We start from the raw sequence: 23,805 nt of genomic DNA, 5'->3' as shown, positions 1-23,805 counted from the left end.
AAGAGAGTCAGCCGGTTTCAATAAGTAAATGTGAATAATCTGTGATAAAACAGACAGGAATTGATTTAAAACCTCAAAAAAGTTAACTTTTTTCAGCTGCCATTAGTGCCAGGGCTTCCCATTTTAATTACCATGCTGTGTAAAATGCTAGGAACTGTATATGAATGTTTCAATTAAGTAAATTATTGTCCAGGACGTCAGCATTAAAAATGACGGCTCCTCATGCTATCACCTACAGTGTAACACTGCAGACGACTAGAAATTTGCTATTACAACTGCTATGATGGTTTTTCTGTCACCGACATGTGAATGCTGCATCAGAATATGATGTCTGATCATGTTTTGACTGCAAACATTTTTTCCACTGGTGAAAAGGAAGCTTGGTTTGGCTTACTTTAGAAATCTCTGTTGCATTTGTTCAGGCTTCTGTTTGATTCATCATGTTTACTATGTCATGCAAAACATTTCTCACATCAAACTTGTATCACAATCTGCAATGGAAACATCATACATATGTTTGAGTCATGTAGTTTTGATTTTTAGAATTTGTGCGTTTCATTTCATGGCTAGCTGACAAGTGGTCGCAAAATGCTGTTGTGAAGCATCTATGAGGTACTCCAAAAGGACATGTGACACCAATCTAGATTTTCCAACATTGGTCCCCCATAAGTGTTAGAATTCAAGACTTTGGTGATCACATTGGGAGGTCTGCGTTATCAGATTCCTCCCCAAAATTAGTCAACATCTACATTGGTTTTTCATATTTGTCCATGTTGTAATACCTGGCCAACAGATCATGTAAGGGATTACCGGCTGGGAGTGAAATACAGTTGGTACCTTGTGTACCCCACGGCTGCTATGGTAACCCAAAAGGAGTGCTGAGCACAACACAGCTAACGAGGCTCTGGTGAAACAAGACAATTTCAGTGGTGGACCAGGCAAAGGAGATGGCTTTTAACCCAGCAGTGGTGAAGGCTGATGAAGGCTGCAGCAGTTCCTCAGACGCCGACTATCTGGGACTTCCCAGCCATCAGACCAGGCTGAGGATCTGTCAAGCCCCATGTGTTTGTTGGTGTGCAAGGACATTCCCACGTTAAACAAACCTACGCACAAAGCATCTCCAGATTGAAACAGTATTTAGATTTTCTACCGCCCATCTGGGAATCGACTAGAAGACCACCTTCCTCGCTACCAAGGGATTGCTATGACTAGGTCAGGTCTGGAAGCTTGCACTTATAGCATGTCACCACAACCATATCCACTACACCATGGATAGGCCTTGGATGTATTTGCATCCACCCAAGGAGACAACCGGTCTACCCCCCCTCAAAAGTAAATAACCATCTCCTGTGGCCAGGTGAAACGTGGGTGTCTCCTTTGCCTTGTCCAGCCCCTGGGAACCTCAATACTGAGGTACCAGCATGCTGGACCATGAAAAAAGCACCATACTGCCAAAATGATATAGCTGATGTTCCCTCACCATGCAAATGAGCCTCCTCATCAGACACTCCCAAACTAACCACTCATTTAATACAAAGAAATCCAGTGGTACCAGACTTCTGCTTTTGAAGCAGTGGCTCTCTAAATTGCAGATCCATCTGTTCAGTGTATTTTTTAAAATGCCTTTGTTTCCTGACCATGAAGAACTTTGTGGCCTGGCTCTGTAATAGGCACCACATATAAATTTTACTTACTTACACTTGTATTTGAGGTCACACTTTATTTGCTATTGTGGCAAGTGTGACTAGTTAAAAAGAAGTGATGGGGAGAGAGAAAGGCAGGTGTACAGGATAATCAGGTTTAACAGTGGTGACGACAGACATCACTGACAGAAGCAGCATGCCAATAACGTGGAGATGTCCAACGGCTAACTGGAAGGTCATTCATAGGCTCTCTCTCTCTCTCTCTCTCTCTCTTTCTCTCTCACACTCACACACACACACACTTCTACTCTCCAATCTGAGGCAGCTGGAAGATTTTATGCTTTCCAATCTAAGATGGACAAAACCCTTTCACAAAGTTCTGCAATATTCTGTTTTATTATGTGGCTGCAACGCTACACGAGCTCTGATTGGCTGATTGATTACTGGTCCGATATTTTCCCATATCTGGACCGGTTACAATCGGTGCGCAACGGGTATTTTCATGACAAACCAGGAACCTAAAACACGATTAGAAAAATGAAGTTGGACATGAATGTACTCCATAAATATCTAAACAGCATCTGAAAAAACACACAGATTGAAAGCTTACCAGCTAACGACCGGACCATCTGTTAGCAAGTTCTTTGTGGAGGTGAAGCAAAAGCTGTTTCACTGAAAGCTATTAACTGATTTATGAGGACTTGGACTTGCAGAACTCATGGACAGATAAATGGATACACGGTTGGATGGATGGGGTGATTCCTATAGACCACACCAAAATTTGCTTGTGGAGGGTGAAACGAGAGAGAGAGAGTCCTGTTGCATCCTCCACCCCTCCACCCCCACCCCATATTGGCCATAATACACAGGAAAACACATGATATGTGCAGGCAAACAAGGTGTACTTGTTTATTGTACAGCACTCATAGAGCATATGTATCAATTATTGGAATGTTCTAAGAGCAGTCTATGAAAAACTGGCAAACAGAGAAAAACAATGTAGAAAATTAAAGATCTGAACCTGCCTCAAAATTCAATCAACTCTGCCTCAGGTGATCTTACAAAATCTCAAGGAAATCTGATCCCTACTTTTTGAGTGCAGAGAGTCACAAGGGGATCACATAACCTTTGCACTCCTATGCCAGTTGGCAGTGGAAGGGGTGAAAAAGCAACATTAAAATGTCAGAAAAGAAGGCAAATGAAATCAATTGCTGATGAACTACAGACCTGATTAAGCTTTCCTGGGTGAAAAGTGAAGCATTTCCACAAAATTAAACAAGTACAATTGACCTGAATCTAAAATAAATTAAGATATATTCTTTCAGAAAGCTGTTTCAGAAAACATGATGGCAAACAAAATGAATGAAAGTCTTGATAAAATTGCAAGACAGCAATAAATGGCGTAAACACATGGAGCCTTGGCTAGTTTACAAATGGAGAGCCATGTGAATGAAGGAGGTTTTCCAAGCCACCCCCACACACTCCAGGCCCAGCCAAACCTCCCATTCACTACGCGTCTACGGAATAAAGATATAGATAAACGAGGAGAAACAGCCTGGCTCTCACGTCTCTTAACTGAGAGCATCACTGTCAGATTCAGTTCCTTCTTAACCACAATCCAAAGCAATACCTGGTATTACAGACACTGCCCTGACCCATCTGTCTATATCACAGACTTTAGCTTTATATAAATGACTTCTGAGAAACCTGATTTGAGTCTGCCCTTAATCCTGCTGCAACAAAGGGCATGATGCCTTCATGACCATTTGAGACCTTAATTTAAAAGCTGTGGAAAGTAGATCTCAAGCAGCAAAGATAATTACCTCCATCAAGGAGGTTATGTTTTCATCATGTTTGCTGTAATTATAGGCCATGAGACCGATGGAGCAGATTTATGTGATGTGAAGCAGATGAGAGTCCATGACTCCCCCTGGACAGGATGCCAGTTCATCACAGGCTGCTTCCCAGCCAAGCCCAGTGCCCATTTTACAGCTAGATGGACTGACACAACCCAGATAAAGTGCCTGGTCCAAGAACACAGACCAGGAGCATAAGCAGGATGTAAACCCGGGTCTGGCAGACCAGTTCATCCACTGAGCATCCTCGTCCTTCGAACTTGGGCTGATATAGATACATCAGGGCACGATACAGGGCGTGACACATAAACAGACATGTAATAAAGATATCATATATTACAACAAAAATAAAGAACAAGAACTATATAATTATCATAGACTCCATTTCTCAAGTTTCACCAGAGAAAGAACAAGGAGCCCTCTTCTCCTTCTTGGTTCCACTCAGCCATTCAGTGAACAAGTTCACATCACTCTCTGTCTTCCTAGTGGTGTTCTTGTTCTTATGTCTCTCTATAAAGTCATGCGTGTCCTCTTCACTAACTTCTTGATGTCTCACAACTTCAGGATGAGACTCAAGTTGTAGAATTCTCCCTGCTAGTGAGGCTAAAGCTCTCCCACCTTGATCAGACATCTTGATTGAATGAATTGATCTGGATCCTGTATCAGGATCCTCCACCAGGGTAACCACCAGGGTAACACAAAATGGGAGTGTGTCATTGGTGGGGCAGAGAGATGGGGGGCTCCTGATTGGATAAAAAGCGGGGCAATACAAAGCCTGGTATTTGCAATGTATTTTTGTATTGCCCTGTTCTAAGTTTTGTATCACCCTGATTTTATTGCCACAGTTTCCAGGGTAGTAAAACTGACAGGAAAAGTGTATGCTTTATCAGCCCTTTTTTTTTTTTTTTGTATCTCATGAGGGCTGTTTTACGAGAACAGGACAAATTTTTGTTGTAGTATGTGATAAAATACCATCTCTCATCATCGGCTACTGTAATGACCACTGTTCTTTATAAAACATAACAGATCAGCCAGGTTACAGAGTGTTTTGTGAAACATTTTTGGTGGGAAACAAAGTGAAATCTAAAAGCAAACTGTTTAGGCGAAGTCTGACATTTTTCTACCTTGGCTGTATTGGTAGATGGTTTGGCATTAATCTTTTCATTCAGGACAAAAACAACTTTAATCACTACAGTATTAATTAAGAATGAAAACACCATCATGGGCTAACTGGCTACTCAGTGCAATAGCTACTTAAAAACAGTAACAGTAAAAACTGCTTCTTGTCAATGTAAGCCTGTGTCTTACATAACAAGCACCTGATTGGCAGCTGACCTGTAGCCACTCAGGGGCGAGCAGCGCAGGGGAGGACGGCAAGGCTAAGGTAAGCATCTAACTACATAATTGGTCATGTTCAAAAGATTCTTTACATTTATTGAGGTAAACATGTTCAATTCAATTTATTAAACTTATAGAGCGCCAAATCACAACACCGTCATCTCAAGGCGCTTTACATAAAACAACTCAACAATAAAAACCAATTTAAAAAAAAAAATCAAAAAGCATGATGAAAAGGTTAAAAACATGATGAAATAAAGTTAAAAAGGTAAAAAAAAATAAAAGAATAAAAGCATAGTAAAGAATATATTAATCATATAAAATAGCAAACAAATGCATCTTCAGATGCGACTTAAAAGTCTCCATAGAGTCTGACTGCCTCACTAAAACAGGGAGATCATTCCACAGGACCGGGGCACAACAGGAAAAAGCTCTATGTCCCACAGACGTTTTATTCACCCTAGGGACACAGAGCAATCCTGTGTCCTGTGAGTGCAGAGCCCAGGCCAGTACGTAGGGCTTAAGTAGATCTGCCAAGTGGGGTGGTGCCAGTCCATGAACAATGTTATAGGCCAGTAGCAGGACCTTAAAATCTGATCTCGCAGAGACAGGCAGCCAGTGAAGAGATGCCAAAATGGGAGTAATGTGGTCAAACCTTCTGCTTCGTGTCAAGAGTCTGGCAGCAGCATTTTGAACAAATGCATGTATCAGGGTCTCAGTGTCAGCCATAGACAGGATAGGACAGATATTCGCTATATTGCGCAGATGGAAGAAAGCAGTCCTCGTGATGTCTTTAATGTGGATGTCAAAGGACAACGTGGGATCAAAAATTACCCCAAGGTTCCTCACTTTGTCCGTATTATGTATAACACATGACCCTAAACTAAGCGCTAACTGGTCAAACTGATGCCGATGTCTCACTAGACCAAGAACGATCATTTCAGTCTTACCATAGTTCAAAAGCAGGAAATTACCAGACATCCAACTTCTCAATGCAGCAAGGCAATCCTCTTGGAATTTTCTATGAATAAGATTACCACCAGTTATCGGCATATACAACTGAGTATCATCAGAATAGCAATGAAAGGCAATCCCAAAATGCAGCAGTATACACCCAAGGAGTGCTACATACAGGGGGAAAAAAGCAGGGGGCCCAGAACAGATCCCTGTGGAATCCCAAACTTCATATCACTAAGATTAGAAGTAGTGGTATTGCAGATTTGAAACATTTAGGAGCAGATCCGGAAGTTAGTGAGAGATTAAAAATTTCCAGCACAGTCAGCCCAAGAATGGGTCATAGGTCCTTAAACAGTTTTGTTGGTATGGGATCAAATAAACAGGTTGTGCTTTTTGTAGACATCACAAGTTTCGTCAGCGCGCCTAATGAAATACTATTAAAATCTGTAAATTAAGTAACACCTCAGTGGTAGCACCCACTTCGATAGCAGGGTACAGTGGCTGGGCCAAGGCGTGCTGAGATATGCTCAATCTACCTCTCCGTGTTACCGTTCACTCAATAGCATTTTAACCTGTTCAGTGGTAACAAGAAGTGGTTTACTGAGAGAGTTTTAAAGATGCAATGAGCCATTACATCAACTGCAGATTTGCCAGTAATCCTGTTTGCCTTATAAATGAATACTGTACCGATTACATTTGCTCTTGACCCAACTGACAAGATTAACACCCAAACATCAAACAACAGAGTTGAGGTTGAAACATGTCAAATTTCCCCTTTCAACCTGACTTTCTTTAAAGCTACAGTGTGTAGAATTTAGGTGCCTTTACAAGCAGAAATGGAATACAGCATTAATAACCATCTGTTCATCAGTGTATAATTACAACCCCAATACCAATGAAGTTGGGACATTGTGTAAAATGTAAATAAAAACAGAATATAATGATTTGCAAATCCTCTTCAACCTTTATTCAATTGAATACACCACAAAGACAAGATATTTAATGTTCAAACTGATAAACTTTATTGTTTTTGTGCAAATATTTGCTAATTTTGAAATGGATGCCTGCAACATGTTTCGAAAAAATTGGGTTGGGGCAACAAAAGACTGGGAAAGTTGATGAATGCTCACAGAACACCTAATTGGAAACAGGTGAGCGTCACGATTGGGTATAAAAGGAACATCCCCAAAAGGCTCAGCCGTTAACAAGCAAAGATGGGGCGAGGATCACCACTTGTGAACAACTGCATGAATAAAATAGTCCAGCAGTTTAAGAACAATGTTTCTCAATGTTCAATTGCAAGGAATTTAGGGATTCCATCATCTACAGTCCATAATATAATCAGAAGAGTCAGAGAATGTGGAGAACTTTCTACACGTAAGTGGCAAGGCCGAAAACCAACACTGAATGCCTGTGACCTTTGATCCCTCAGGTGGTACTGCATTAAAAACAGACATCATTGTGTAAAGGATCTTACCACATGGGCTCAGGAACACTTCAGAAAACCATTGTCAGTTAACACAGTTTGTCGCTACATCTACAAGTGCAAGTTAAAACTCTATCATGCAAAGCGAAAATCATACAACCCCTGGCAATAATTATGGAATCACCGGCCTCGGAGGATGTTCATTCAGTTGTTTAATTTTGTAGAAAAAAAGCAGATCACAGACATGACACAAAACTAAAGTCATTTCAAATGGCAACTTTCTGGCTTTAAGAAACACTATAAGAAATCAGAAAAAAAAATTGTGGCAGTCAGTAACGGTTACTTTTATAGACCAAGCAGAGGGAAAAAATATGGACTCACTCAATTCTGAGGAATAAATTATGGAATCACCCTGTAAATTTTCATCCCCAAAACTAACACCTTCATCAAATCAGATCTGCTCGTTAGTCTGCATCTAAAAAGGAATGATCACACCTTGGAGAGCTGTTGCACCAAGTGGACTGACATGAATCATGGCTCCAACACGAGAGATGTCAATTGAAACAAAGGAGAGGATTATCAAACTCTTAAAAGAGGGTAAATCATCACGCAATGTTGCAAAAGATGTTGGTTGTTCACAGTCAGCTGTGTCTAAACTCTGGACCAAATACAAACAACATGGGAAGGTTGTTAAAGGCAAACATACTGGTAGACCAAGGAAGACATCAAAGCGTCAAGACAGAAAACTTAAAGCAATATGTCTCAAAAATCGAAAATGCACAACAAAACAAATGAGGAACGAATGGGAGGAAACTGGAGTCAACGTCTGTGACCAAACTGTAAGAAACCGCCTAAAGGAAATGGGATTTACATACAGAAAAGCTAAACGAAAGCCATCATTAACAGCTAAACAGAAATAAAACAAGGTTACAATGGGCTAAGGAAAAGCAATCGTGGACTGTGGATGACTGGATGAAAGTCATATTCAGTGATGAATCTCGAATCTGCATTGGGAAAGGTGATGATGCTTTGGTGCCGTTCCAGTGAGATTTATGAAGATGACTGCCTGAAGAGAACGTAAATTTCCACAGTCATTGATGATATGATGCTGCATGTCAGGTAAAGGCACTGGGGAGATGGCTGTCATTACATCATCAATAAATGCACAAGTTTACGTTGATATTTTGGACACTTTTCTTATCCCATCAATTGAAAGGATGTTTGGGGATGATGAAATCATTTTTCAAGATGATAATGCATCTTGCCATAGAGCAAAAACTGTGAAAACATTCCTTGCAAAAAGACACATAGGGTCAATGTCATGGCCTGCAAATAATCCGGATCTTAATCCAATTGAAAATCTTTGGTGGAAGTTGAAGAAAATGGTCCATGACAAGGCTCCAACCTGCAAAGCTGATCTGGCAACAGCAATCAGAGAAAGTTGGAGCCAGATTGATGAAGAGTACTGTTTGTCACTCATTAAGTCTATGCCTCAGAGACTGCAAGTTGTTATAAAAGCCAGAGGTGGTGTAACAAAATACTAGTGATGTGTTGGAGTGTTCTTTTGTTTTTCATGATTCCATAATTTTTTCCTCAGAATTGAGTGATTCCATATTTTTTTCCCTCTGCTTGGTCTAAGAAAAGTAACCGTTACTGACTGCCACAATTTTTTTTCCTGATTTCTTATAGTGTTTCTTAAAGCCAGAAAGTTGCCATTTGAAATGACTTTAGTTTTGTGTCATGTCTGTGATCTGCTTTTTTTTCTACAAAATTAAACAACTGAATGAACATCCTCCGAAGCCGGTGATTCCATAATTTTTGCTAGGGGTTGTACATCAAGAACATCCAGAAACGCTGCCGCCTTCTCTGGGCCAAAGCTCATTTGAAATGGACAGATGTAAAGTGGAAAAGTGTGCTGTGGTTTTTGGAAATCATGGACGTTGTGTCCTCCGGACAAAAGAGGAAAAAGACCATCCAGACTGTTACCATCGCAAAGTTCAAAAGCCAGCATCTATGATGGTATGGGGGTGTGTTAGTTAGTGCCCATGGCATGGGCAACTTACACATCTGTGATGGCACCATCAATGCAGAAAGGTACATCCAGGTTTTCGAGCAACACATGCTGCAATCAAAAAACATCTTTTTCAGGGACGTCACTGCTTATTTCAGCAAGACAATGCCAAGCCACATTCTGCATGTGTTACAACAGTGTGGCTTCATAGTCAAAGAGTGCAGGTACTAGACTGGCCTGCCTGCAGTCCAGACCTGTCGCCCATTGAAAATGTGTGGTGCATTATGAAGCGCAAACTACGACAATGGAGACCCCGGACTGTTGAACAAGTGAAGTCGTAAATCAAGCAGGAATGGGAAAGAATTCCACCTACACAGCTTCAACAACTAGTGTCCTCAGTTCCCAAAAGCTTATTGAGTGTTGTTAGAAGCAAAGATGATGTAACACAGTGGTAAACATACCACTGTCCCAGCTTTTTTGAACGTGTTGCAGGCATCCATTTCAAAATGAGCAAATATTTGCACAAAAACAATAGTCTATCAGTTTGAACATTAAATATCTTGTCTTTGTGGTGTATTCAACTGAATATAAGCTGAAGAGAATTTGCAAATCATTGTATTCTGTTTTTATTTACATTTTACACAACATCCCAACTTCACTGGAATTGGGGTTGTATCTACAACAAACAAAGTGTTTTTTTTTTGGGGGGGGGGGGTTTGAGCTAAGAATAAGCCCTTCATAGCTACATGAGAGTGAGCCCCCTCATGGAGACCTTCATGTTGCATCGCCATTTTGATACGGTCACCCAAAAAGGGAGATACTCCACCTTTCACATTTTGCAGTGCAGCCAGAAGACTGAAGAAACAAAAAGAGGAATGAGTGGTTGCTAACCTATACCGTCTCCTTGTTAACCTGTTGCTAGTCCAGGCGAACAAGTTTGAGAACCTTCATTTGTGTGAAATGAAGGATCATGCATATTGCTTATCATAAGAGAAGGCAAGGGAGCATGAAAATCCATCACCAAAGAAGCAAAAACATGAAGGGAAACAAACCTGTGACTGGCAAAGGCACAATGTAATGTGCAACCACGCCACTAGATGACAGTGGCAACAAATGCTACACACTGTAGCTTTAATATGTTTATAGCAAAGGCTGAGAACACAATAAGAAGACACGTAGAAGAAAAAAATCATATTACACTGACACACGCACAACATTGATATTATTATTTCAAACAGGTGGACAAGAGTGACTTACATACAGTCAATATTGAAAGACATTCTAAAAATTCAGTGTTACATACTTTAATTATAACCAGGCTTAAAATCTACTTCCTCAGTGAACTGATGTCTTAAGCAGAGACACAAATACACACACACGGTAAACCATGGAGTCGATCAAACACAAATCCCATTTTCTCAGACATGATTTTGGCATATATATATATATATATATATATATATATATATATATATATATATATATATATATATATATATATGTGTGTGTGTGTGTGTGTGTGTGTGTATGTGTGTGTTTATGCAAGCAGATGCCTGTCAGGATGTGACTCTATTCTCAACACTTGATTTCTTCATTTCATTTCTGGGGCAGAAATGAGAAATCTGAAAAACTCTCATCAAGCCAAGTTCACACGATGGACACGATGTCATGAATTTGACAGCCAATGAATAGAAACAGTGGATGATAGAGGGGTGGGGGAGTGGGGAACTTTTCAAACTTCAAGTCGTAAAATGACGACTATTTCTTGATACTGTCTCTTTGTTCCTCCTTCTCTTGTTCTTTGTGGCTGGACGAGAAAGACAAGTATTTTGGCTCTGGAGGAAGGCTGTGCAGGTGTGTCTGAGTCCTCGCTCTGCACGTATTATACCTGGATGACTTCTTGCACAGATGTAATGATCTTTTCATGACTTAACAGTGGAAATACCTACCACCATGTGATGAAAGAGCAGCTCCCAGCTCTGACATAGCTTTCGGTTCAGGACCATATCAAGGAAGTCATAGATGAAGTAACCTGTGGAGACAAAACGACTCGGGTCAGTCTCTCCGTACGGTTTAAATAACTAGCATAAATCAGCTCCCTGTGACAGCGGCAGCCTTGGGCATATCAAGCGTGCTGGTAGGGGGGAACCTTGCTTCCATGGTGACAAAGATAGCAACCAAGACATGTGTTGGAGAGGGTCTATTCATATCCACCAGTCCCGCACCGTCCCCACCACCAGCAGTAACCATAGTGACAGCTTTTCAGAATGCTGATACAATAATGAAGTGGTGAAGACCATGATGAATGACCACAGGGGTTTGAGGATCACTTTGGGTTTCAGTGAGGCTGAAATGAACTTAACTACACTGAACATTTAACACCATTCAAACTGCTGTAAGCAAACTTAAACACGGTACAAACTAGAAGAGAACTCCAGAGTGCTCAACATGCATTGTCTTGCAAAGTAGTTTCATTTATTTATTCAACTGTAAGAATTTCCATTCCAGGTTAGAGTAAACCATTTCAGAAAATGTTAAAACAATTTTAAAATGTAATGTAATGTATTCTTTAGTTCATCTGGATGAAACCCAAAATCTAACATCACCTGAAGGCCAGACATTTTGAGCATATTTTGTGAAAATGGGTTCTACCAACAGGGCCGATCTTGCAGTTAGGTCATGTTAGACTTGGTACCATGTAATGGTGCATGCATCTCCACATCCACCACACGACAGAACCACCCTGCATCACAGGATGTCCGGATTCCATCCACCCAGGCAGACAACCAGACCATTCCCACCTCTCTAAAGTTAACCATCTGTCTGTCACAGGCATGGTCTTCTGCAGCTGCTGCGGCCCTCAACACTGAGGCACTTGCATGTGGAAATTGGTTTCCTAGACATGTCTATTTGGTTTTCACCAACTATTTCGAACTACAATGGCTTAAAACCTTTATCCACACCAAAATGAATCCATTCCAAGATAGAACAACCATTTTAGCCAGGGTTCATAACTGTATTAATACAGTTTACCTTGAAACTTACAAAGTTTACATTCCCTGGCTGGGACAGGTCTGATCCAAAACTCTTTTTTTTTCCTAACAGGATAGATAGGCGGTGAGATGGCCAAGTGGTCACTGCACTTGTTTTCCAGAGCGGAAGATGAAGGTTCCCAGTTCAAGACCAACCCTGCTCATTCTACACACAGCACAAGGAGCTGTGTCAAGAAGGGCATCCAGCGTAAAACTTGTGTCAATTCAACATGCATATCTGCTGTGGTGACCCTGAGGAAAAAGGGAAAAGCCAGAACAACTTAGGAAAACAGGATACACACAAGTTGTACTTTTTTAAACCATTGGATTTCATGAAAAATTGTGTATTCTGATTTTTGAGTAATTCTGTTAGCAAACCAATGTTTGTAGGTGAAACAAAATAGTTACAAGTTCATCATGTTGGTTTATTTCCTTCCTATGTGATAGAATTGTTCATTCAACCATTCCTTCATTTTCTAAACTCACTTATTCCAGGTTAGAGTCAGACAGCTGGAGCCTATCTGAGCTGTCACTGGGAGAGTGGAAGAGTTTTCCCTAAACTGGTCACTCCTCTATCGCAAGGCTGATGGAATTCTTGTTAACGTTAAATGTCATTTAAACTGTGGAATTGGAAATTGATGTTTTGTGTTTTCTCTTGAGCACTTCTGCAGCAATGGTCATCAGCTATCCGAGTCATCCAACCTAGAGTTGCAATACTCATTCAAATTATTTATTAAGACAGACCGAGCAGCTCACCCCACACCGCCCTATCCTGAGCCAAGTCCTCTAATTCTTCCTGGGGGACCCCAAGGTGTTGCCAAGACAGCTGTAAAATACAAACCCTGCAGCGTTTCCTAGGCAGACTCACATTTGGATTTGCTTGGAAAACCTCCCTTGATAGACAACCCTGGGGCATCCTTACCACATGCCCAAACCACCTCAGCTGGCTCCTTTTGATGTGAAGAAGCAGTGGCTCTACTCGTAGTCCCCTCATACCAGACAAAGGAATCTCATTTCCGCCACTTGTATCGGCAACCTTATTATCTCAGTCATTACCAACAGTTCATGACCACAGGTGACGACAGGAGCAGAAATCAACTGCTAAATCAAGAGTCTCACCTTCTGGCTCAGCTCTTTCTTCAGGACCAAAGCCCAGCACAGTATTCGCAGGACATCAGACGGAGCGGCAGTCCCTCTACTGATCTCGCATTCCATCTTACCCTTACTCGTGATTAAGACCGCGAGATATTTGATCTTCTCCACTTGGGTCAATGACTCTCCCCTGACCCACATGCTATAATCCACCCTTTTCTGACAAACGACCACAATCTCAGATTTGGAGGTACTGATCCTCATCCCAGTCGCTTTACCCTCTGTACCTCAAACCTGCCCAGTGCACATCAGAGGTCACAGAACCATATTATCCGCAACAGCAGAGATGTAATTCTGAGGTCACCAACTGGCACCCACTACTCCTCACTGAACCTTGAAATCCTGTGCGTGAAAAATCACAAACAGGACTGACGTCATGGTGCAGCCCTGGCAGAGTCCAACACTCATCGGGAACAAGTTAAATGCGATGCAGAGAATGCAGAGTTTAGATAGTTTATCTTTTCTTTTGCAAGACACTGAGTTTGGACAAACACAAGATATTGAGTAAAGTACCATTCAGCTCAGCTCAGGTCTCATCTTGCCCTCTTTGTTTCTGAATGATTCATTCACTACTTTTTCAACATATAGTAAATACACATGAGAAATATCTGGTTATAAATAGGAAGAAAAACTCATTTTGCCTTTACTGCTCTTTATGTTGTGGCACAAGGGTATGATGGCAGTTTGCATCACAGATTCTGTGCACAGATAACTTCTAAGAAGAAGGGATTAAAAACACTGCTCAACTTTCCACTGACTCTGATCCCAAGAATGAACAGGATAACCATTGGAACATATAAGCATCTTTCCAATGAATTCCCTAAAAGTAATACAGTTGGTTTGCTATTTTCCCAGAATGATAAATCAATGATTCAATGGAATGTTTACACGTTCCTTTAACCCTTAGTCAAACAGTATGATTTCAGTCTGTTGCAAGCGTGCTTACGTCATAACTGATGGTACAACTCTGTAAAGGTAATAGAGCAAATACAAGATAAGTGGTTGTGGCTCAATAAGCTCAGTGTTTTACTGCTGAGGTGACTTCAATAAGTCAACATATTGCCACATTGGGTTTCCATCGTCTGTGCAAAATCTAACACCCATTAAGACTTAGCCATCAAAATATACCCACAGAGCAACACTCCAGGATACCAAAGTTTTGGCACCAAAATGAAGCAAACTCAAAACTTTGTGTGTATACTCAAAATACAGACATTGAACTGCAAACCACAACTCAAAAACAACTTAAGCCACACACAAAGCTGACCACTGGGGAGTTTTTCAAGATCTACATTCACAAGTACACAGTCCTGTATGGTACGTCCCAATGAGGACTGCAACATGACTGTATCACAACATGATGCTCCAAACAGACATGACTGATGTCCAAATGTCAAATTATGGGTGAGAGGACCCAGAGGGAAACACGCCATTTGTTAGGCACTGATCACTCCTCTTTCTGTTATCACTTGCATATGAAGTGGACAGACTGCATAAATTAATTACTTGCACACTTGCAGTCATGGTGATGTCACATGATGGTACGGGTTACGCCGGTCCGTAGGATGACACATAAAGACGTCCTTTGACGTTTTGTCCTTTGACATACAGATGCAGATCATTGCTCTGCCAGCTTCCAGGGTTAGGCTGTTTGAAGGAATGGCAGGCATCCCAGGAATCCTCGGGAGCTCTCGGTGCCACTGTGGATTCTTTACAGTTGCTGTAAAAAAAGCTTCTATCCCACCAAATGATCTAGAACTCCTTAAAGTTTAAAAATAAACATAGGGTGAATTGCTATTTTAAGAACCAGGAGCATCTTGCAGACTCAGGTTTAGAAATACACCAAAATAGTCAACTAAAACGTATTTGTGTGTACCGCTATATCTCATCTTCTGGAAAACAGTTGAAATTCATTAACAGCATTTACTACCAGCTGCAGGCCACAATTCAATTCAACTACAAATGAACCAATTTAAGTGAAAATGTAATTTTAATACAAGACAGTGTTTAATTTTTTTTACCTCCGCCAAGGAGGTTCTGTTTTCGGTCGCGTGCGTTTGTTTGTTGATTGGATGGTTGGTTGGTTGGTTTGTTAGCAGGATTATTCAAAAAATCCTCAATGGATTTCAATGAAATTTTTACCAGGGGTGTATCTTGGCCTAATTTAGAAGTCATTAAATTTTGGTAATGATCTGGAACACGATCCGGATCCAGTAATTTTTTTTTAAGGATTCTTTCTCATTGCAGGATAGGGACAATTTCAACATTTTTGCATCTGACTTCATGAAGACGGGTCACAAAGGCTGAACAAAAATTAAGTTACGACACAACAATAATTTAGAATTTGTTTCTCCTCATTGAATAAACTTTTTATTAGAAAATAAAAAACTTGTGTAGTTCATGCAGTTTCTCTTTATAAATACATTTTCTGAAGCTCTAAGGGTTTAACCCTCTGGGGCCAATGCCGTCGTATACGACGGCTGAGACCAAGCTTTACTAAATTATAAATAACACTTTAATGGTATGAGATAGAAGCTTACTTTTTTTTGCTGAAAAGTTAACTCCGCGGACTTTTGAGCCACCATCCACCATCTTTGTACTCCTCATAGAAGCTGTGTGATGATGTGAGCAATGTGACTGTCCAATCGGAATTGGTTCACCGTTACATGATTTTCCAAAATCCAATCGTAGGGCAGATTCACCTCACGTGACACACCAAAGATTGTTTTTAGGAGTGATGTGGTTACTAGTTTATTATAGTTTGCTGTGTGTTTTGAATAAATATGTGTGGAAATTTTTCCACTTTACTTTTTCCTTTCTTATTTCTGATTGTAAACCTTTATTACACTTATAAAACATAACTATAGCATATATATTTTGAAAGTACAGGTTGTCCTGAAATAAAGAGACATAAAACTTGATTATGGGATGCAGGGAGAGCTGTTAACAACAATAATAAAACATTTATGCCAGGCGAGTGAACTGTCCAAAAAAATGCCCTCAGACCCCAGAGGGTTAACCACTGAATCTGAAACATGACGGTAGATGCGTGAAACGACGTGGAATAAGTCTCTTTGCCAAAGGGTATTCCATGTGACGTCAGTGACCCTATGGCCTTGGCGGAGGTTTGCGCTCTCTGAGTGCTTCTAGTTTATACCTGGAAATACATACAATATTACAACGGCATTTTAGGGCCACACTGAATTTTTTGTTGTTGTTTTAGACTAAAGTTGTAATATTACGAGAATAAAGTAGTAATATTACGAGAAAAAACTTGTACTATTACGAGAAAAAAAGTCATAATATTACGCAAATAAAGTCGTAATTTACGAGAAAAAACTTGTAATCGTGAAAGAGAAAAAAGCTGGATTCCGAAAATGAAACATTGGCAGCACACAAAACAGCCTCCGTGACTCCTCTCTGTTGCACCGCATCCACATCAACATCTATAAAATGGTTTTACTTGTTATAAACCCAAGTTTGAAGCACTGTTTAGTTACCGGTAACTACTTCTAAGGCTGTTTCCAAAAAAAAAAAAAAAAAAAAAAAAAACCTTCTAAGGCTGCTTCCACATGATAACGTTAGCCTACATTAGCTGTGCTGATGTGTGTCGACCGGGAAACTTGTTTTTTCTCATAAAAATATGACTTTATTCTCATAAAATTACGACTTTATTCTTGTAATATTACAAGTTTTTTTCTCGTAAAATTACGACTTTATTTTCGTAAAATTACGACTTTATTCTCGAAGTCTAAAAAAATAAATAAATAAATGTTGCCCTAAAGCGCCTTCGTACATTTTACCTCAAATTAAATAGAATATTTAACATGAAATAAGGGATTGCATATGAACTCACTCCCTCTGCTAAAATGATACAAAAAAAAACACTGGCAATACTGAACGCACAGACGGTTATGAATCCTCTCTTCCATTTCTGCTCACAAACACTTTTAAATCCTGCAAGCTTTAAAACACTTCTATGATGGACGAAACTACTTTATGTGCACAATTGACACAAAGTTTGTGAAATCTGACACGCTTAAATAAGGCTGGAGTAAATACACACACACATTTTGTAATTGAGCACAGAGCACAGGCAGGCTACTCACCAATTGAAAAAGACACCAACATGTGAGAAAACACAGAGTGAGTCTCTATCAAATCCTCTGCCATTTGAGGGTGAAGAAAAAAGCTGAAAGGACACAAAATGTAAAGCGATCAGACGAAGAACAGCGTTACAGTGTGTCAGGCTCTACTTTTAAACATTTTCTGTTTTATATTCTGTTTCATTTAAAAATAGAGTTGAATCATCCAATCAATTAGTGAAACAATTTTAAAAAGTCATTCGTTTTCATAAATTTAGTAATGAAAAATAGTTGACAGTTAGTCAACTATTTTCATTTATTTTCATTACTAAATTTTAATTATTAATGGACACTGAACCTATAAACATAAAGTCAGTCCTGTCAACCTACAAACAAGTGCATAATCTGCACTAAACCACTGCACCCTGGACAACCGCTGATAAGTTGACCATTGACAAGTGAGGCTTTTCTCCACTGATTTTGACCTTGATCCCCACACTCAATAAGCTTCTTGGAGTCACCATGCCTACCAGACATACCAACTTTGGTGACAATCAAGCAATTAGGAAAGACATTATTCAAGCAGGGTGGTGGCCAAGTGGTTAAATTCGCTTGGTTTCAGTTCAGAAGGTTCCGTGTTCAAATCCCACCCCTGCCACATTTCTCCATGTAATGTGGAGTTGCATCAGGAAGGGCATCCAGCATAAAACTTTTGCCAATTCAACATGCAGATCCACCTTTGATTTGCTGTGGCGACCCCGAGTGCAAACAAGGGAGCAGCCGAAGGGACTTACTAGGAAAGACATTATTCAGCGTACAAGATTTTTATAAAGTATGCTCCAGTGACCTTCACCTTTTAAACCCCAAATCAATAGGCTTCTTGGGGTCACTATGCATTACGCACATACCAAGTTTGTTGACAACCAGGCCAAGACAGCTGATGTAATTTCTTTCACAAGTAAATGGCGCATGACTGAGTGACTGACTCAACGCACAGTGACATCGAGCCCTCGGGCAACAACAACAAAACAGAGAGAGTTCTATAATTACTAAATATCTGCTATAACGGACATTATGAACAACTGGTGACCAAGCTAGAAAAGGAGAACAAGCCAAGCTACAAGAATGTCAGTGTTTTCTGATTCATTCTGAAAAACAGGACCTTAGCTGAAGACATGATGACTGAAAATTCCAAGTTGCCAAAATGGCATGAATGCACTCAATGCACGGATTTTGGGTCAGAAAGACTTGTAATCTATGATACAGACCAAACAGCACATTCACGTCAAACCAGATTTCCTATCAGATCATCTTGAGTTTGTGTCAGGTTGGCCTGCGTGGTGTCTGTCACCTTTAGAAGTTAGCTGCGGTCAGTTTGCTAGTAAACAGTCCCAATATTCATTTCACATTGCCATCAAAAATATATGAAGCAATAATATGTACTGTAACAATAACAACAAATGCAAGAACACTTTAGAGCTAGACTGAAGTTGCCCAATTGACACCCAGGTATGTATTTGTTGAACAGCAGTTTATGATGTAAAAAACAAAACAAAACAAACAAGCAACTGTAAATCAGAGGACTGGTAGCTCAAAATAACAACTTTCTATATAGGCCCTGAGGATCCACAGTGAGATGTAGATGAGAGTCTGTATGACTCGCCTTGGATGGGACACCAGTTCATCACAGGCTACTTCCCCAACCAAAGGGAGGTACCCATTTACAGCTAAGTGGACTGGGACACTGCAGCTGAAGTGTCCAAGGACAAAGACAGGATGACTGGGAATTGAATCCAGGTCTAGCTGTTCCACATAGTTTGTGAATCTGAACTATTCCCAAACTGGATCTGGACCATATCAGAATTGTGCTACTGTACAAGACTCATGGAAGTGTGCAAAGCCACGGTCCAGAAGCAGAAGTATTGCTCAAATTTCCAAACTATTTTTGTATTTCACAAAATTAAACCCTTATTTTTATCCTACACCTAACCACTTAAGATCAAATAATTTGCAAGGTTCCCAGGTAACTGAGACAGGTTTAGAGCCTGGTTCCGACACCAGAAGCACATAGCACCCTTCCAGAAATAGCAGTCAGATTTGGAAGTGAAAAAAAAAACAAAACAAAATACAAATCCAAGATTGCCTCAGTTCACAAACTGTGTAGAACATAAGTATTAGTAACAACCCTACTGAGTTACCAATTCTGCTTTGAAGCTATTGATACAGTACTGTACGCAAACCGAGACTTGTTAATAGTACAAGCGCCCGTTGTTACGTAAGATACTCAAGATCCCAGTTCTTGCACAATCCTCAGCTTAACCCAAAGTTTTGAGCTTGATGTACAGGAAGCTTCAATTGCTTCCTGTACAGCTTTGAAACCATGATGTTTATCTTTATCTCACAATAATCACGGCAGTTAGTTGTTGGATGTCATACAAAATGGTGAAATACAGTAGCACATTAACAGCCAATTAAGAAAGCGGGTGTTCTTAGACATAACATGCATTTAACATAATGTGGTAAAAAAGGGGAAATTGTCCTTTAATATGATTTTAGTGGAATGCACAAAGGTAAGTGTTCTACTGAGTGCCCCTTTAACTTACAATTCAATTAATTTCAAGTCATTCAGCAAATATATTAGAAACTCAATATCAACAAAACCACTAAATATATTCAAATTCAATTTTAAATGTGCTAAAAGCCTGTCTGGCAAAAAGACAAACTTAATTAAAGCCTAGTTATAATGACACCTGGAGGGTTTTCTTTTTTAAATCTAAACTTCACTTTAAACTTACCAAAGTACTGCCCATATGGCAGTGACCAGGCTGTGGGACGAAGGACTGGCAGATGTTTCTCCACTTCGACGCATTTCCACAGACAGATTCTGGCACGAGCATCCTTCCCACTCCCGCGTTTCACAAGCGAGAAAAAGCCCACGGAGCCTCCAGTGGTCACGAACACTGAGCTCAGCTCCATACCTGAAACCTTCCTGTCAGTCAACACGCGTCCAAAATTATTACGGCCGAGCGAAAACCACGCTGACATTCCGGTGTGTTCCCGATCCGTTCGATCCGCCACAAGGGTCGTGAAACGAGGAAAAAATGTTTGTTTGTTTTTAAAGCGCGAGGGAAGAGGCGCGTGCCGCTTTGACGTAGGAGACAGTTTTGTGGGGTTTTGTCGTTATTTCTCTGCGGGAACTTCTGTAAAAAACACGCTTGTGTAACTTTGACGTAACAGAACGCGAGCAGCAAATTCTGCCCGCCCTACTACGAAGGGCGTGTTCCTGTGATTCACGCGCCCCGATGCGTTCAGGTGCTGAATATTTTGTCAGGGAAATGGGATTTTTTTTTTTTTTTTTTTTTTTTTTTTTTTTTTTTTTTAATGGTGCGTTTTAAAAAGCCATGTCTGGGATTATGGATACGTTGACCCCATTTGTACTATATACGGAGAGCATCTGACGTCTGTGGAAAAATCTGCTTACAGTTATGCTACTTTAAGTATTGACATAGAAAAATGTCTTGGCTTTTATGAAAGTCAGTTGTGTTCAGTTTTCTAAAATTCATTTTGTAGTCAATAAGCTTTTCTGAAGCTGCTTAACCAGTACAATATTCCATGTAAAGAAATTACGATTAACTGAAGTTTTATATTTGCACTGTAACAGTGTTCACATTAGATCAGTTTTCCACCCTTTTTTTGGGGGGGGGGGGGGCTGTTGAGTGCAAACATGTTAATTCTCGGTTTGGGGTCACATAGGAAATGTCCAGATTGAATCTGCTGTCTGGGATGTTGGAGGATGCACAGACTGATAAACTCTGTCAGGTCTGCAGCAACCTCACAAGCTTTATTTGAAATACAAGATCTTATTGTGGAAGTGCAACATCAGTGGCGGTTCTACACTGAATTATTCCCAGGCTAGGACACCCCCCCCCCCCACCCCCAAGCACAACACAAAACACGAAATTTTGCACAAACGTTTAATTATTATTTTTAATATTTTAGAAATTCCGCTGAAATTGCAATTGAAATTGACATCAAAAGACCGCAGGCTACAATATAAATCTTATACAAAATGTCCATGAATTGCAAATTTGAATACACATGCTAAATGCACATGCTAAATGTCTTAGACACTACAACCCCTGGCAAAAATTATGGAATCACTGGCCTCGGAGGATGTTCATACAGTTGTTTAATTTTGTAGAAAAAAAGCAGATCACAGACATGACACAAAACTAAAGTCATTTCAAATGGCAACTTTCTGGCTTTAAGAAACACTATAAAAAATCTGGAAAAATAAGTGTGGCAGTCAGTAACGGTTACTTTTTTAGACCAAGCAGAGGGAAAAAAATATGGAATCACTCAATTCTGAGGAAAAAATTATGGAATTATGAAAAAACAAAAGAACGCTCCAACACATCACTAGTATTTTGTTGCACCACCTCTGGCTTTTATAACAGCTTGCAGTCTCTGAGGCATGGACTTAATGAGTGACAAACAGTACTCTTCATCAATCTGGCTCCAACTTTGGACCATTTTCTTCAACTTCCACCAAAGATTTTCAATTGGATTAAGATCCAGACTATTTGCAGGCCATGACATTGACCCTATGTGTCTTTTTGCAAGGAATGTTTTCACAGTTTTTGCTCTATGGCAAGATGCATTATTGTCCTGAAAAATGATTTCATCATCCCCAAACATCCTTTCAATTGATGGGATAAGAAAAGTGTCCAAAATATCAACGTAAACTTGTGCATTTATTGATGATGTAATGACAGCCATCTCCCCAGTGCCTTTACCTGACATGCAGCCCATATCATCAATGACTGGGGAAATTTACATGTTCTCTTCAGGCAGTCATCTTTATAAACTTCATTGGAACGGCACCAAACAAAAGGTCCAGCATCATCACCTTGCCCAATGCAGATTCGCTGAATATGACTTTCATCCAGTCATCCACAGTCCACGATTGCTTTTCCTTAGCCCATTGTAACCTTGTTTTTTCTGTTTAGGTGTTAATGATGGCTTTCGTTTAGCTTTTCTGTATGTAAATCCCATTTCCTTTAGGCAGTTTCTTACAGTTCGGTCACAGACGTTGACCTCCAGTTTCCTCCCATTCGTTCCTCATTTGTTTTGTTGTGCATTTTTGATTTTTGAGACATATTGCTTTAAGTTTTCTGTCTTGACGCTTGATGTCTTCCTTGGTCTACCAGTATGTTTGCCTTTAACAACCTTCCCATGTTGTTTGTATTTGGTCCAGAGTTTAGACACAGCTGACTGTGAACAACCAACATCTTTTGCAACATTGCGTGATGATTACTCGATTTTAAGAGTTTGATAATCTCTCCTTTGTTTCAATTGACATCTCTCGTGTGGAGCCATGATTCATGTCAGTCCACTTGGTGCAACAGCTCTCCAAGGTGTGATCACTCCTTTTTAGAAGCAGACTAACAAGCAGATCTGATATGATGCAGGTGTTAGTTTTGGGGATGAAAATTACAGGGTGATTCCATAATTTATTCCTCAGAATTGAGTGAGTCCATATTTTTTCCCTCTGCTTGGTCTAAAAAAGTAACCGTTACTGACTGCCACAATTATTTTTCTTGATTTCTTATAGTGTTTCTTAAAGCCAGAAAGTTGCTATTTGAAATGACTTTAGTTTTGTGTCATATCTGTGATCTGCTTTTTTTTCTACAAAATTAAACAACTGAATGAATATCCTCAGAGGCCGGTGATTCCATAATTATTGCCAGGGGTTGTATATTAATCTGTCTTTCAGGGAGGAACAATTAGTTCCTTGGTTACTGCCTCAAATTTTATGCTTGACACACTTTTAGTTATGACTGGGTTAAGTATGCTTTTTCACAAAATAGAGTTGTAGCAAATGGCAAATGTTCATCTTTGAAACTACCTACAGATTATATGAAAAACCCCAGATATGGGTTACATATATGTTAACCCAAATAATGGATAATAATTAACTGAATGTTGTAACAGCTTTGTTGCAAGTATGAGTCATTCTTCTATTGAAGCATGTGTTAATTTTACACACATTACTACTAAACTTACTACACATTACTAATATCCACACAAAAAATAACGAAATTTATGTTTGCACTAGTTAAATAATTATTTTATTTACCTGTAGCTCAGCTTCACCCAATTTACCTCACAATGTCCCATAAATAATTTACAATTATTATTATTATTATTATTATTATTAGTAGTAGTAGTAGTAGTAATAGTAGTAGCAGTAGCAGTGCATCCCTCTGAAAAAGTCCAGTTAGCAGTGTGTAAAATAATTTTAA

General features: G+C 39.8%; 1 protein-coding gene across 1 annotated transcript in view; it reads right to left on the bottom strand.

Annotated features, from left to right (window-relative positions):
- The window catches only part of LOC117509609 (TLC domain-containing protein 2-like), a 67,348-nt gene extending 46,872 nt beyond the window's left edge, over nt 1-20,476 (bottom strand). The window contains 5 exon segments of the mRNA XM_034169353.1: nt 11,181-11,263; nt 17,525-17,607; nt 20,296-20,330; nt 20,332-20,415; nt 20,417-20,476. Of these exon segments, the coding sequence (XP_034025244.1) occupies nt 11,181-11,263; nt 17,525-17,607; nt 20,296-20,330; nt 20,332-20,415; nt 20,417-20,476 (345 nt within the window).
- Nucleotides 20,477-23,805: the final 3,329 nt, after the last annotated feature.

Source organism: Thalassophryne amazonica, chromosome 4 (genome assembly GCF_902500255.1).
Source record: "Thalassophryne amazonica chromosome 4, fThaAma1.1, whole genome shotgun sequence".
NCBI lineage: Eukaryota > Metazoa > Chordata > Actinopteri > Batrachoidiformes > Batrachoididae > Thalassophryne > Thalassophryne amazonica.
Note: the sequence above shows the minus strand (reverse complement) of the source record. Positions and strands in the feature narration are given on the sequence as shown.